Source organism: Lethenteron reissneri, chromosome 34 (assembly GCF_015708825.2).
Source record: "Lethenteron reissneri isolate LAM-NWPU_2019-01 chromosome 34, ASM1570882v1, whole genome shotgun sequence".
NCBI lineage: Eukaryota > Metazoa > Chordata > Hyperoartia > Petromyzontiformes > Petromyzontidae > Lethenteron > Lethenteron reissneri.
The window spans coordinates 308,129-325,036 of NC_083812.1; the positions used below are offsets into that span (position 1 = coordinate 308,129).

Consider the following 16,908-nt stretch of genomic DNA (forward strand, 5'->3'; position numbering starts at 1 on the left):
CACACACACAACAACACACACGCATGGGCACACACACACACACACAACAACACACACGCATGGGCACATACACACACACAACAACACACACGCATGGGCACATACACACACACAACAACACACACGCATGGGCACACACACACACAACACACACGCATGGGCACACACACGCATGGGCACACACAACAACACACGCATGGGCACATACACACACACAACAACACACACGCATGGGCACACACACACACAACAACACACACGCATGGGCACACACACACAACAACACACACGCATGGGCACACACACACAACACACACGCATGGGCACATACACACACACAACAACATACACACACACATACACACACACAACAAACTCGTGAGTGTGTCGCACACGATTAATTTTCAATCAAATGAGCAACATCTGTTAGGTTCGAGAGGATGTTGAAAATACCACAAACCATTTTAATTCCACAGGATGACAGACGTGCGTGGTAGGAAGCTGGCCCCTTCGTCCCCGGCTCGCACTCAGCAGCACGGATTGGTGAAGGCGCTCCGAGTGGGCTCGTTTTCTTCAGCCGCAATCAGCTGAGAGGAGCATTGATTTGCAGCCAAAGCCATTGCACAAAAGAACACCCCAAGCGGATTCGACGAGACACGGCCCTTAGACATGAATGCAAACAATGCCACAACGGTGGTGAAGGCGACCTACGCATGGATACAGCTAATCAGGAACCAGCATACTCTTTGGTATTTTCGGTAAACTCACGTAGGCATAAAATAAAATAAATCACGACGTTTCGGGCGCCACACAAGCGAGTCCGTCATCAGGTGGGAAAGCATGGTCCGCTGCTGAGGCAGACTGTTTTAAAAGGTTTGAAATGGGTGTAACCCAAGGGTCATAAAGAAGTGGCCGGGGCTAGTGATGTTAATGTGAGAAATTAGCATGTAACTGTAAGATAGGAGAGTATGGATTCCTGCAGTCACGAAAGCTTCAAATCAAGAAGGAACCAGCATGCAATTCATACGTATTTGTTCACAACATAGTTAAATACACGGCTGCTGTCAAAATTGAGAAATCCCCGATACAGAGAACATCTCAACCCCCAGGCCATCAATGCATGGTCACTCAGATAAGACCACCTAGCGAGGATCATGCAGGTCACTTATACACTGCAAGTGTGTTAAGCCTGCTGATTTACGCTGATTGCAACTGGAATGCGCATTACAATTCACTTAAACCAAAGCACGGAGCTTTCTCCAAACTGCCCGATGTAGTAATTTACCGTGCTCTGAAACAATGGCGGGCACGCAAATTGTGATGGGCAGAGGAGAGAGGGGCGGCGGTGAGCAGGGGGGTTGATGGAGGAAGGGGGGTGACGGAACAGGGCTCCATGTAAATCATTCCCGACGTCCCGTTTCTCTCTCCGCAGTGGATGCTGGAACATTGCGCAGAAACAAACCCTCACTCCTGGAGACCACCACCACACTTGCCCCCACTTCTCCCACCTCCACCCCTCCCTCCACCCCTCCCCCACCCGCTACAATCCATCGAGTGGCCAGATTGTAAGCAGAATGTAATCAGCAAGCTCGGTGCCTGAGCACGCATGCAAATGATGTTTTGGCAATTCTGTGCGCTTCTAAAATTTGACCCGAAATATCCCGCACCTAGTCAGGTTTCCGCACGTGCTGTTTACTAAGCTGTGTTCATTTGGCGTGATATTTTCACAGTTGCGCTGCCTCTCGCATCTGGTCTTAGCGATGGGGGTTTGTTGTGGCCACCCAGAGCACTAAACTGTAAGGGACGCCACATTGCATACATGGGCCACAGAGAAAAGTACAGAGATACAGAGAAACAGACATTGCGTGATAGAGAGACAAACACCACCACCCACAACGAGGGACTAGACAACGCAGTGCACCTTAAAGGGGACGATAATACCAGCGTGGTTGATGTACAAAAAGGAACGTGCAAAAGATTGATTTGAAGCTTTCGTGACTGCAGGAAGTATTCTTTGTTTTTTTCGGTAAAGTCACGTAGAATTGTTGTTTGTTTAATTATTTCATTTATTTACTTTCAACGTGACTTTACCGAAAGAACCAAAGAGTGTTGATATATTTAAAATAACTGACTGCGTACATGGCATTAGAGGATAAAGTTGGATTAGCTTCGAGGATTGGGGTAAGTGTTGAGGTTGGGATTGCATGTGGGATTGAGCTTGGAGTCAAGGATCAGGAGTAATGGGCTATAGATGGTACGGTTGTGATGTGCTGGGTTTTGGGATTAGAAGCTGTGGTTGATTTGAGAAATTGTCCCTGGGATTATGGCTCAGGTGAAGTTCAGATGTGCAGACAAATAATACAATACTTCCATTGGACATGGCACTTACAATAACCCGGGCCGAGGGTTGTGGAGGTGAGCGAACATACACCTAATAAATAATAGAACGTGATCCTGCTGGAGCAAAACGACGGTAATGAAGGCAATTTCGGGAGAGACCACGGGGCTGCTACGAGCCGCACGCGCTCGTCAAACACGACCCGTGACCTTTCTCCGCCCTCCAATCCCGCGAATTGCGAGCGCCGCACCCGTGGGGCCTCTGCGCTTTTCTGACTTCACTGGCCGCCCCAAATTAAGCGACGGGAAATCGGCTTAGAAGTGACAAATGTCCCTTTTAAGCGGCCTCTGTGAAGAGCAGAAAAGCGCGCGTCGAGGCCTGAGGGAGGGCGGGTGGCGTCGCGGAGGTTTTGTTTGAGAGTGCAAGGGGACGGGGGACGGGGCTGCCGCCGCGGCATCGCAGTGGCCCCCCCCCCCGGCCATCCCAGAGGCTATTCATCACCCGAGTGACGCCACGAGCACGGCCGTTAATCTTCACGTCGCACAAAAGGTGCGACCTCACTTATCATGCCAGAAAGGTAACCCTCGCTCCATCGCCAACCCTCCCCAAACCTTTCGCCCACTTGACCAAGCTCGCTCCCCCCCCACCCACCCCGTCGTCACTGATTGGCAAGCCGTACGGCAGCGTGCCATTTACCTTCGGGCCAAACGATAGCCAACAATGTCACACATTTCGGACACACTGGGCTATTTTGCCATGTACACAATTGCATTCTTGCCAATGCTCTGTGTGTGTTGAATATTTTTGATGGCCCTGGCTCATTTGTCTACATTTATCACGAATCAGGCTGTTGGGTCTCCGTCACCGTCCTTATTTAAAAGCAAAGAGCGTGACAAGCACAGCTCAGCGATTGTCACTCCGGTGCTGTCGCCGGTCCGTGTGAGCTCGAGACGTCGTCTGCACACGGCACGCTTCATGCGTGGGCCGCTCAACGTATTGCGAAACAAATATAGCAGCGATAGTCGGTTTTGTAGCCGTCATTTGTTGCACGATAAAGCAATATCCTTTAAGAGAAGTGGCGTACGAGAGCCATGACAAACGCAATGAGGATTATTGCCCTGGCTCGTTTGCACAATAAATGTGGCCCGTAATGTTCTTTTTAGCCATGGCTTTTTTTTAGACAACGATAAGAGAGCGTGTGCCAATTAGTTTGATTGCATCAATTTATCCACCATTACGCATCGTAGTTGCCTGATTTTGACCCTATTCACTGGCTAAAAGCGTCTCAAAATCCAATTAGCCTGCTCACCGGAGCAACTTCCATTCGTGAATTTTCCGTGAGCATCAGCAATGGCAGTGACTGATGAGCTCTATAAAAAAATACATCCAACATCGCAAATGGATCGTGTGTGTGTCGCAAGTAACAAATATTACAAGTATTTAATTTGGCATTTCGAAGTTGTCTGTGCATTCAATTCCACGCTCATCTCTGTCCTGGAGAGATGTTATTTTTCCCGTTGAGATGAGCTTCACAAATGCTCCACCGGTGATGCATTCAAGCAACCGCTTTAAGAGGAAGCGAGCATTCATAATTTAATCATTACGTGCAAAAATCTCGTAAAGGCGCTTGCCAAGGAACAGCCGTCGCAATGAAGGATCGGCTGTCGCTTCGCGTTGCTCCGCAATGAGGATGATTTTTGGCGACACACGCACCAAGTTTTTTGTACCATCAGAACCGTGCGTGGCGTTGCATTGTGTGCGATGCGATGCAGTGGAGCGACTCGCTGTCATGCCGTGGTTAGGTTTTATCCATTTTTTTTCCTAGGATTCACGCAAAATAATAGTAATATTTAGTTTTAAATATGGCTCCGTTGTTCACGCAAATTGCATCTCACAATATCTGAGGAAGCACCGCCTGGTGGTGAGCGAGCACCAAACATGGCTCTGGATTTATCGATATTGTCTGCCCATACATGTGAGCGAGTGAATAACACTATCACATACAGAAGGGACAAATAATATTAGCCCACAATTTGCTGGACTGCCTTCTCCTGGTAAGTCAAGGTTTGGCATATCGACGTCCACTGGAAGGAAGTTTCGCTAAATTTGTGCGATCTACCAACCCTCGCCTCGACAGTACTGGATTACAGGCATGCATCACCACGACCCGACAGTGGTGGTTATATATCAATGCACTTGCTTCATCATTCACTCATTCACGCAAACACCCAATCAGACATGCCTGTGCTCTCTCAATCATTCTCTAAATCACCCAATTAGACAAACAATCGCTCACTCATTCACTCACTCAATTACTAAATCATTCTCTCACTCATATCCTCTCACTCAATTACTCAATCATTCACTCAGTTACTCACCCAGTCTCTCACTAAAACATGAATTCACTCACTCTCATATATTCACTCATTTACACACGAGCTCACTCACTTACTCACTCGATAATGATACCATTCACTCACTCACCCACTCAGACACTCACCTAGTGACTCACTTAGTCTCCCCAGGTACTCATTTAAACCCCAGGCCCAGGACCGGTTTAGATATCACTCACCAGTGATGTTAGCCATGGCCAGGAATCAAACTCACGTCACAAGATGTACAGCACATTTAGTTAACCACCATGCCACCACTCCATGCAAAGACAAAGATCTCCCATATAGCCTTAACGGACTGTTGGGGCAAATGCTGTTAGCGAGCACATATGAAGGCCGGTATGTCACACGAGGTGGTGGGCGGCCAGCACCATGCCTGGCGGCCTTTGTCTCCCGAGTGGCGATGTTTACACACCGCACCAGCTACTGATTTGAGGCCGAGTCGACCTATGGGAGCCCAGAACTGGTTCAAATAATAGTCAATGTCGGCCAGTGACACACACACGCACGAACACATATGCCCACACACACACACGCGCACACACGCATGCACACATGGATATGAACGGTCCATCTCAGGTGACGATGTATATCATAACTACAGTGTTGACAGAGCCATCAGATTGTATTCCATATATTAATTTACACTTCAGCATGTTTGAGCAACCAATGAGACATTCCTTGGGAGAATAACCGATTGTATTACCGCTCTCAACTGGACAATACGAACATAGTTTTATAAATATCTCATACCTGGCAAGGCCTTAAAATTCACTGATTAAATCGGAGAGGAATACAACCTCAATAAGAATAAACGGTGATAAGGTTCATGGAGGTCATTAATTCTCCTCTGCTGCCCCCCATGGTCTAGAACTCGCTTCCCCCATCCATCCGTGCTTTTGCATTCGACTCCACGCCACTGCTCAAGTCCAGACTCTTGTCTTTAGAAGACTGCCTTTTTTTGCTCTTAAAAATTAATATGGCTGTTGTTTCTGGACAGCGTCTTGAGCCACGGTCAAATTTACCTACTCTGTACATCCCCACTGTATTGCATAATAATTTATACATAACTCTTGCACGGTAGACATACACCGAGTCTTATAGGCATATCCAGAACCACATAATTAAAAAGAGATCCATAGACTCTATAGTAATCCATAGACTCACATATATGGGTCAATCTCTGTGTAGTACACATTCATCTGTAAGTCATGGGTCTCTTATGGCATGATATTGGTCTCTATGTGCAAGTGTGTCAGTTCAGGATCAAAATCTTCCCTTTTTTCCTTCTGCCTATGACTGACTGCCCCTCTCTCTATAAAATAAATATACCCATCGTTTATGTACATCATCGTGAGATGCAGTTGTATTTAGATATTATATAAATCCAAATTGTCTGATATTGCATTGAGTTATTAGTTATGTATCATGATGTCGTTTTTCGTCCAACTAAAAACAACATTTATAATAAAAATTATCACGTCATAAATGGAGAGAAAAGTATAAAATAGGCGACGTTTCGGGCAACAGCCCTTCTTGCCAGCACACAGAGAAGCCCGAGAGAGAGTATGACTCAGGTTCGGAGAGATTTTGTGCTGTAATCTTCACATGGCAACAAATGAGAGGAAACTATGCATGGCGTTATTGCCGGTTTGAAGTTTGTTTAAACGCTCTTTATATGCCATCACGGCAATGCTTTAGAGATATATTAAGATGAAAAACTTCAAAGAGCATTCAATTAAAGCATATCATTGGGCACCATTTTTGTCTAATATCGTTCCACACACAGCGATCGTTCCAAGGTAATGTATCTGCTGGATTGTGTTGCTCCTTCTTTGAATGTATTTATTTATATCTCCTTCGCATTGTGTATATTCTGGGATGAGGTTACCAGTCACCAATAGCCATCACTGGGGACAATGCAATTCAAAAACAGAGGCATGCACACACAGAAAGCCTTGCGTGCATGTGCAATTACTGGGCTACAATTGGCAGTTTGCGGTTTAGGGTTAGGGCGCAGGCTAAGTGCAGGGTTTCGGCATCAGTTGGCCGATGGTGGGGAGGGCCCAACCGTGACGGGCCGCAGTTCGGCGCGCCGCACGCCCGTAATCGATTCCCCATGACGGCGTCCTCCGTTCAAGTGAGAGATGAGTCGTGTCTGGATCTCTTGCATACATGCCTATTGCGGTGTAACGTACCAGATGTGGCCACGCGACGTTCCATGGACACGCGTTCCTGCACTGATAATCGTACGGACGAAAATCACGCCACCTCAACGCTGGTAGATCATCAACGGTTTTGCTTGCAAGAGATTTCTTCCAATGGTTCTAGTTCATTGCAAACGTTCAGTCCCAACTATGTTTGTAATTTACATCAAATTGGTTTGTATCCTTCTGATAAAGACCTACACCTCCAAAAGCCCTCAAGCTCACCATCTGTGGTAGTACTATTTATTTACCCAGGAACGCCTCACTCGACGGCCCTGCAATGTGTTGGTTGGTCGGTCCCGTGAACGAGCGTTTGGCTTCATGTAGGGGGGGAAGCGTAATGCTCAAAGTGTCAGATATATCCTAGAATCCATTACTGTACTTGATATCTCCTTGCCAACTCACAGTCAAAGCCTATAACATCTGGTATTCCATGAACATTTCTCATTCAATTACCAGCCAAGCAATCCCTGCTTGGCATAGTATATTATTTTATATAGTTTCTAGTAGGAAATATTAGCCAACACGCTTGCGCACATAGTGGGTGTTGCAGGACTTGTCTAAGGCGGAGTTTCCTAAGCGCATGTCGTCGTGACCCACCACTGAAAACCCTTTCATTATTAAAAGTGTTCTCCCTTAACATACAAATTAACTGCAAGCACCTGATGATCGCTAACAATGAGCTCCACATGGCATAGAAAGTACCGATTAAAATTATAACAAAGATCTCCTGTTTTTGTACGTGTGTACTTGAGTCCCATGTGAGAGTGGTGGTGCAATGGTTAGTGCACTTAGCTAAGAAAACAGTGACCTGCGTTCGAGTCCTAGCCATGGCATTAGCATCAGTGGGTGAGTGAGATCTGAAACCAGTTCTGGGTCTCCACGAGGTCGACTAATCCTTGCAAATGAGTACAAGGCGCTGGTGCATAAACACTGGCACTTGGGAAATAAAGGTAGCCCAACCCCCTTATGCACTGCACCGGTATTAATAGGTGCTCGCGAACATACCTTTTCTCTAGAGTCTGTGTAAGCTATATAGGAGATGTTTGTCCCACGTGATAGAGACATCACTGATTCAATTTGAGATAGAGGATCTTGTATGTGTGTGTGTGCGAGCGTGTGTCCCATGTGACATATACATTAAGATAGATGATCTTAATTTGAATCAGCTCTCCCTGCTCTTGAGATAAACGATCTTAATTTAAATCGGCACTTCCTACATCAAACAGCACTATTGTTGTTTAGAAATCATCAGGACCGTGCAGTGTGTCATGCCTGAAATTGTATTTGAATAGAGAATAGAGATTATTATTTTAAAATCATGGTTGCTGAGCGCACACAGGCTCCCAAAGGCCCAAAACGTCAAGCCGGATGAGAAGCGAGGATGAACAAACAGAGGGTGAGCTTGGACAAGCGGGCCACCAAACGCACGCACACACAGACGGGATGCATGGCCGCTTCATTTCCCGTGACCAACACAGCAGCCGTACGGAATCGGAGAGGAGATTTACACTTGCCATTAGTTCTGTTTGTCCACGAACACAAATATAGGGTGGCGAGTGTCCAGATTTTCTGCTCTGCCTGTGTTGCCTAAACATGGTCGATATTTAAGACATTTTAAACCAGAAGTGGGAGCCCAATCACTCTTTGATTTTTTTCTAGGAGTGGGGAAAGGGAAGGTTATGGTCACTCTTACTTCACAACCCCCAACCCCTATGAGCATTCCTGTGGACTGACGCTCACATCATGCAAGTACTTTTAAGGTGCACCTGCTGAGGCTTGAATCTAATACCTGCATCAGAAACGATTGTTTTAAATTGCCAAGCGCATTTTATCGAATTATTATACTTTGTTCCAACAGAGTAGGTTTCTTAAAATGATTATTGCAAAATGAGTCAGTTCGTTTGTCTCTATCTCCACGTGACTTTTCTTTCGTGTTGTGCGTGGTACATTTAGCGCAACAGCGTGTGGATTTATAGCGTTTGTTTTATTTGTTTGCTGGTGACTTTGTGCATTTCATATCCTAATCGCCTCCAGTGCTGTTGCTGCTGGCGGCAATAAAAGTTGTTTAAAAGTCAAAAGTCTCTCCAATGTGTCCCTGCCCTGACACTCACGCCCTCACCACCTCCGTTCAACCTGAACGGAGTTTCTCTGAAGTTGTGAAGCGTCTTGAGACACGGTGACATTTAGACGCTGTATAAAGTATACATTGTTATTGTTCATGTACGAGTTGTCAAAGTGCACCCAACTTGGTAACGCGCATGGGCGATGTTACCGAAACTTACTGCAGAACCGCGGTGGCCACTGCTACCTCTGTTGTTGTTGCTGCAAAATGTACACAACACGCGCGTCGTGTCCGCGGGTCTGTGAGCACGCAACGTTGTCGAGTGTACAGCGGGTGAGCACTCACATCACGGAACCGGTTCCAGGGACCTTCCTCGACAAAATTTCCGCCGGCGAGCTGGTCGGAGCGCGGCATCTCTCCGCAGGCCAGCCCCACTGCCAACAGCAGCACACAGGCCACAGCCGCCCAGTGCATCTGGGGACACACGCACACCGCCACCGTCGTCATCGCGCTGGGGGCGTGCACGCACCGTGGGGACCGCGTCACCACGGGTGCTACCGGCAGGGCCCTGGCGTAATGTAGTTGCCATGAGTGCTGGAAACATTGTTAATATAATAAGAATAATAATTTCTGCTTGTATTCGAAAGGGAAGAACGACTCATATCCACTGAGAACTACAGATGAGCAGGACATGCAGCAGCCAGGTGGTGAGCTGGTGCCAAATTCTCATCTAAGCTCTGTGGTCCTCGATATATACGAAGGTGTCATTGGTCAATCAATGTGGGTTTACATGTGGGAGCAAACTAGAGCACCTGCACAAAATCCAAGAGTGTGAGGGTGCAACACTCTATTCCATACAGATGGAACAGGTGTACCGCCTTTTGCTGGTGAGCCAGGGTATGGCTCCACCTCGACACCCACAGGAAGGGCGTTTCATAACATACGAGTGGTGATCCAGCAACACCTCGCTACCTCCACAGTGCTGGGTTACAGGCCAAGTTTGTAGCCACCACCGCCCTGCTAAGTGACAATGTTCTGCTGATACCGACATCCAGGTCTTGTGTATACATAAACCATGAAGTACATCGTTGTCACATCATAGGCTATATTAAACACGGTACTTTAAACATATATAGACATGGAAAAGCACAATCTCCGACACCCGATGCCAACAGCATGCAGCGTTTCAGCCAGGTAGTAGCCCACGCCTCCCAGTGACTCTCGTCAATCCACCTCGTTTGTGACAAAGGTAACCCCCAAACCCGCTCATTGTTTCATGGAGTTAGCTAAGAGGCTCACGCTATTCGGCCACCAGGCATTTACCCTGCTGATGACCTGAGATGGCACCAACCACTGCTGTCATCTGAGTGGGTGGTAGAGACCGCTGCCCCAGCCGTGGTTGGCATGGCCCTGGTGCAAGAACTGAATTGAGGCCCCTTATCAAATCTTTTCCCACCACCTCTTCATAGACTGGTTGCCAACACTCGTCCATCCCGTGTGCCCTGGTGCAGTTGGACCACCCACACACCCAATAGCTACACCGCTGCGGCAGGGCTAGACCATTCGTGAGTTCCTAATCTCACCCTCGGTGGGAGTAGATGTGATTGTCTAAGTCTAGGCATGTGCCTGAATTTTGTCCAGGAAAATAATTTTCCTCTAACGAGCCAATTGCAATTGAATACAGGCATTTGCCAAACACTGGACATGTAAATTATTCACCTGCAGAATGTCCTCTTCTCTCATATACACAGAATTCAATGAACTGTCACAATCAGGGGCCACAATTCAATCTAATATTCAATTATTGTTTGTCTCTTCATTACAGTCTCATTAGTTTTGTCTGTGCCATCTGTTACAATTTGTTTACCCTGTATGTAATTCGTTCCATTCGTCTCAAGGCAAGATTCAAACATAATCTGCATACGTTGTAAATGACCAATTCTCAAACACACAATTCATTGAATGCATCTTGAGCATGAGAATCAATGCTAATCAATACATCTCTACAAGCCTTGAATGTCAGAGGCTACTCGTATGCCTGGGTTTTCTCTGGGTAATTTCCTTTTCTCTTCAAAGCACAAACCAATGGTTATTGAGAATCTTCCCAAGCAACCAGCAGGACTCTCCTATAAAGTAGTTTTGAGACTCAATTCAAGTTTTGCTGAGTAAATGAAAAAGTTTTAAAAGTCAAACATCTTCACCATCAAACAAGCACGGGGTGGACGCTTATCAATTGCCTAAATTCTATATTTCTATGACGGGATCAGTTTATCCACAGAACATCCATTGCTGTCTACCTAACAGAGAAGGTTTTGTTTGAGTAAATCCCAAAGAGAATTTGAAATCGTGACCTCTGCCACCGCGCTACGCACCCGGCTTGCCGACGTGGAATACAAACGCACGGCACTCTGTGCACTCTGTGCACTCTGTGCGTTCCGTGAATGATGCAGCGCAAGGCACGAACACAGCTGCGTGCACACCACTGGGCCTTCTACCTCGATTGCCCATATCTCTCAAGCATGCAAAGCTCGTACATATACCCTTTTGCAAGTGCAATCATCTTTACGGTTTAAACATGATATGACATTCCGATTAATGCATTATGTAAAAACGTATAAATAAAACCGCTCTTAAAAGAACATATAAAATTTAACTCCTCCCGCCAACAGGCTTGCGCGTGTTTGATGGTGATGTCTGGGTTGAGACCAGGATGCCAGAACGCCGACGGAACCGTTGTCATGCCGACTGTAAATGGAGCCCCGCCACGCGCGCCGGGCATGCTGCTACAGGCAGCAGAGCACCGAGTCGTGTGGATTGTATCTCCGTAGGGTTTTACACAGAGTTTCAAATGTCCTTTTGATGCCTACAAAACGATGAAGAAAATGTACCATCCTTCAGAACCATTTACTCGAGGAATGTTAAATGGCAGCTTCAACACAGAGGCTTTGTGATGCCAGCGTGACCTATTTCGTTGACTTAAGTTTAAGTAGGAAATGCCTCGTGCTCAAGACAGACAAAGCAAGTCACCTTATCACAAAGCGTGCTGTCAAAATGAATTCCCCCCTCCATATTGCCAGCTGTCTATATTTCGTCACTCCAATAACTTTCCAGTGTCCACCACCGAATACACAGCGTGCGTCTGGGCATACCGGGGGCGTGCACGCGGCACCTGAAATATAAACCCGCGCAGAATGTTCCTGCCAGTGGCCATCGCTAAACTATCCGTGACGTGTGTCCTACTTGCTCTACAGGTATAGTGCAACTGGACGGAACAACACGCAGCAAAGGATGCATTAGCCATCACTGCCACGTGGGCCTTTGGCTCCTTCTGTCTCTAAAAAAGAAATCCCGTGACCATCCGCTGAACGTTTTGCATATATTTGTCTTGTGTTCGTGGAGATGCCCGAGAACGCTGGAGGGGCGTGAGGCTCGACGCGTCCCCCTCTGCATGGCGGATGATGTCCCTCCTCTGCGTTCTGACAGGGTGCCTGCCACAGTCTGGCTCCATGGGAATCTGACATTTCCGCTGAACTCTTAAGCTCCCCGAGTGTTCTGAAGCTTCCTCTAGGTTCTTGCCAGCGCAGTGTGGGGGGATGGATGGGGGTGTTTGAAGCGCAGCGCCCCGCGGGAGCACGGGCTATCGTCACGGAACGCGATATCTCAGCCTGTCCCCCAACGCTCCTCCATACGGAGCAGGGTAAAATAAAAGGCATCATTTTAATTAATCAAAGGTCAGAAGCCATTACGTGCCTGACATTATAAATAAAAGCCGTTATCAGTAATTAGTTCCATGATTATTCGCTTCCCAGACCCGGAGCCTCAGCGGCACGCCTTAATAAAACGCGTTATCGCCGTGGCAGCACTGCGTCACGCTGTCCCGCTCGTTATCATTCATAGCTCGCGCTGAGTGAGAGAGACCGTCCCATGTGAATTAGGACCAAACAAAACAAAAAGTAACATGTATGCCGTATGGGCATGACCCTCTCTGCCAGTGGTATAGTTGGTGTGTGTGTGTTTGTATGTACGAGTGCGTGAAAAGCTCCATCGCAGCCGTGTTTTGAGACTGGGTTATGAAAGTCCGTGACTTTTCCGGAAGCCTCGGAACGCTTTCCTCAGCACTCCTCTCCAGGGCGACGCCTTGTGCGGACATCAACTCTGCGAACATTGCTGCCATCCCCCATCGCGACCACCACCGCCACCCGCCCGCCCTCCTCCTCCGCACGTGTCCCTTGTCATTTCACATTTCATTCGGGTGTCTAACACTCGGCTCTCTGAGCAGTGTCGGACTACTGAGGTCTTTCCTACGCTAAAGAGAGCAAAAGTGGCGCAGGCTGCAGCGTGGGATCCTACGTCATGAAGTTCCACGACACGCAGGCAAATGTATCTTTAAATGTATCTTTAAATGTATATTATTTAAATACATCATTGCATTCTCGTGGCACGGTCTCTGTGTGCAGTGCATTCCCAGGAGCACGCGGTCAAGATGGGAAGCGTCACTCAGGCCACAAGCTCGTCTCTGACACATGTGGACTAAGAATCAAGGTCATCCTGCCCCACAAAAATGACTAACGTTTGGTCTGCTCCAATCGTCCTTAGGTCTGGAATCACTCGTCGCGTTATTGAAATGTAGCACGTGACATCCAGCCTTTTTGTCAATCCACTGCTGGATAAGGGCATCTCCCACCATACCCTCACAATGCTAAGCACATGCGAGCGGGGGGTAAATGAAGACGGGGAGCATAGAAGTACAGTCAACAATGATGGATTTTGCATCCCTCTGCCGTCCCGCCGCACTCCATGAGATCTCGTAGAATAAATCTCGACTTAAAGCTTTCGTGACCGTAGGAATTCATATTCTTCGGGTTTTTCGGTAAAGCCACGTAGAATAATAAAACAAATATAATGATCGTGTGTGATGACGATTGCTTGTGTTGCGAACGAAACGTCGTGATATTTGTTTTATTTTTTCTATCTACGTGGCTTTACCGAAAGACCCAAAGAATATCTCGTGGTATTCTACAATGCACGGAGAGGTGGGAGTCGTGCGCGCCGTGTGGGGCTGCATGCTGCGAGCAGCGTGTTCCTCGACGCCCATTCACGCCGAGGAAGCCGCCGCCCGCCCTGGTGCCGACGTGCGCCGGGGACGTCCCCGCATTCACGAGGCGCGCTCGTTACGGCTCCGACTTACGGCCGCGGGAATTACGGAACAGCTCGCGATCAACGGAACAGGGCGAACCGCACGATCGCGTCACGAGCCAATTACGACGCATTCACGTGCCCTTCAGCTCCCGCAGTATGGCGTCCGACATGATTACATTGGCGGCACATGTGGCGGTGAATTACTGCATTCCGCTCGTACTCTTCCGCGGTTCCGCGGCAGCGCAGGCTCTTTGGCATTTTCTGTTCGTGCCGCACATTGTGGGGCACGATGTCCGACGTTTCGCTCCACGTTAATGGGAGCTTATTTCGGGTGCCGAACTACCGCATTTATCAGGGAGGATGTCCACCCATGATGGAGTGCGGTGGTGGGACATTGTCTTCGGACTCGATTGCAGTGGCATCCTCTGCGATGAAGAATCCCGGATGGCGAGGCAATGGTCGTTCATCTTACAGTGGCTGCCTGCAGTGTGCATTGCAGAAAGCCCACAATGTATAGATGTATTTATTTACACTTTTATATATTTCAGGGCCACTGATGGATGAAAGCTTCCCCTTATCTTTCTGGCACAGGGGGATGCTTGATCATACTTCGCTGCGCTGCTGATTGGGGGTAGGTTTGGTGAGTGTGGGTGGCTTGGTGAGTGTGGGGTGGTGAGTGTGGGGTGGTGAGTGTGGGGTGGCTTGGTGAGTGTGGGGTGGTGAGTGTGGGGTGGTGAGTGTGGGGTGGTGAGTGTGGGGTGGTGAGTGTGAGGTGGCTTGGTGAGTGTGGGGTGGTGAGTGTGGGGTGGTGAGTGTGGGGTGGTGAGTGTGGGGTGGTGAGTGTGGGGTGGTGAGTGTGGGGTAGGCTTGGTGAGTGTGGGGTGGTGAGTGTGGGGTGGTGAGTGTGGGGTGGCTTGGTGAGTGTAGGGTGGTGAGTGTGAGGTGGCTTGGTGAGTGTGGGGTGGTTTGGTGAGTGTGGGGTGGTGAGTGTGGCTTGGTGAGTGTGGAGTGGCTTGGTGAGTGTGGGGTGGTGAGTGTGGGGTGGCTTGGTGAGTGTGGGGTGGTGAGTGTGGCTTGGTGAGTGTGGGGTGGTGAGTGTGGGGTGGTGAGTGTGGGGTGGCTTGGTGAGTGTGGGGTGGTGAGTGTGGCTTGGTGAGTGTGGGGTGGTGAGTGTGGGGTGGCTTGGTGAGTGTGGGGTGGCTTGGTGAGTGTGGGGTGGTGAGTGTGGCTTGGTGAGTGTGGCTTGGTGAGTGTGGGGTAGCTTGGTGAGTGTGGAGTGGCTTGGTGAGTGTGGGGTGGTGAGTGTGGGGTGGCTTGGTGAGTGTGGGGTGGCTTGGTGAGTGTGGGGTGGCTTGGTGAGTGTGGGGTGGCTTGGTGAGTGTGAGGTGGCTTGGTGAGTGTGGGGTGGCTTGGTGAGTGTGGGGTGGTGAGTGTGGGGTGGCTTGGTGAGTGTGGAGGGGCTTGGTGAGTGTGGGGTGGTGAGTGTGAGGTGGCTTGGTGAGTGTGGAGGGGCTTGGTGAGTGTGGGGTGGTGAGTGTGGGGTGGCTTGGTGAGTGTGGGGTGGTGAGTGTGGGGTGGCTTGGTTAGTGTGGGGTGGTGAGTGTGAGGTGGCTTGGTGAGTGTGGAGGGGCTTGGTGAGTGTGGGGTGGTGAGTGTGGGGTGGCTTGGTGAGTGTGGAGTGGCTTGGTGAATGTGGGGTGGTGAGTGTGGGGTGGCTTGGTGAGTGTGGGGTGGCTTGGTGAGTGTGAGGTGGCTTGGTGAGTGTGGGGTGGCTTGGTGAGTGTGGGGTGGCTTGGTGAGTGTGAGGTGGCTTGGTGAGTGTGGGGTGGCTTGGTGAGTGTGGGGTGGTGAGTGTGGGGTGGCTTGGTGAGTGTGGAGGGGCTTGGTGAGTGTGGGGTGGTGAGTGTGAGGTGGCTTGGTGAGTGTGGAGGGGCTTGGTGAGTGTGGGGTGGTGAGTGTGGGGTGGCTTGGTGAGTGTGGGGTGGTGAGTGTGGGGTGGCTTGGTGAGTGTGGGGTGGTGAGTGTGAGGTGGCTTGGTGAGTGTGGAGGGGCTTGGTGAGTGTGGGGTGGTGAGTGTGGGGTGGCTTGGTGAGTGTGGGGTGGTGAGTGTGGCTTGGTGAGTGTGGAGTGGCTTGGTGAGTGTGGGGTGGTGAGTGTGGGGTGGCTTGGTGAGTGTGGGGTGGTGAGTGTGAGGTGGCTTGGTGAGTGTGGGGTGGCTTGGTGAGTGTGGAGTGGCTTGGTGAGTGTGGGGTGGTGAGTGTGAGGTGGCTTGGTGAGTGTGGGGTGGTGAGTGTGAGGTGGCTTGGTGAGTGTGGAGTGGCTTGGTGAGTGTGGGGTGGTGAGTGTGAGGTGGCTTGGTGAGTGTGGGGTGGTGAGTGTGGGGTGGCTTGGTGAGTGTGGAGTGGCTTGGTGAGTGTGGGGTGGTGAGTGTGAGGTGGCTTGGTGAGTGTGGAGTGGCTTGGTGAGTGTGGGGTGGTGAGTGTGGGGTGGCTTGGTGAGTGTGGGGTGGTGAGTGTGGGGTGGCTTGGTGAGTGTGGGGTGGCTTGGTGAGTGTGGGGTGGTGAGTGTCAGGTGGTGAGTGTGGGGTGGCTTTGTGAGTGTGGGGTGGCTTGGTGAGTGTGGGGTGGTGAGTGTGGGGTGGCTTGGTGAGTGTGGGGTGGTGAGTGTGGGGTGGCTTGGTTAGTGTGGGGTGGCTTGGTGAGTGTGGGGTGGCTTGGTGAGTGTGGGGTGGTGAGTGTGAGGTGGCTTGGTGAGTGTGGGGTGGCT

At 49.6% G+C, this 16,908-nt stretch overlaps 1 protein-coding gene across 1 annotated transcript in view; it reads right to left on the reverse strand.

Annotated features, from left to right (window-relative positions):
• LOC133350504 (testican-3-like) overlaps positions 1–16,908 on the reverse strand; it is a 179,830-nt gene that overhangs the window by 158,171 nt on the left and 4,751 nt on the right. Inside the window, exon 2 of the mRNA XM_061564851.1 lies at positions 9,349–9,477. Coding sequence (XP_061420835.1) covers positions 9,349–9,477 — 129 coding nt within the window. The remainder of the gene's footprint in view (positions 1–9,348; positions 9,478–16,908) is intronic.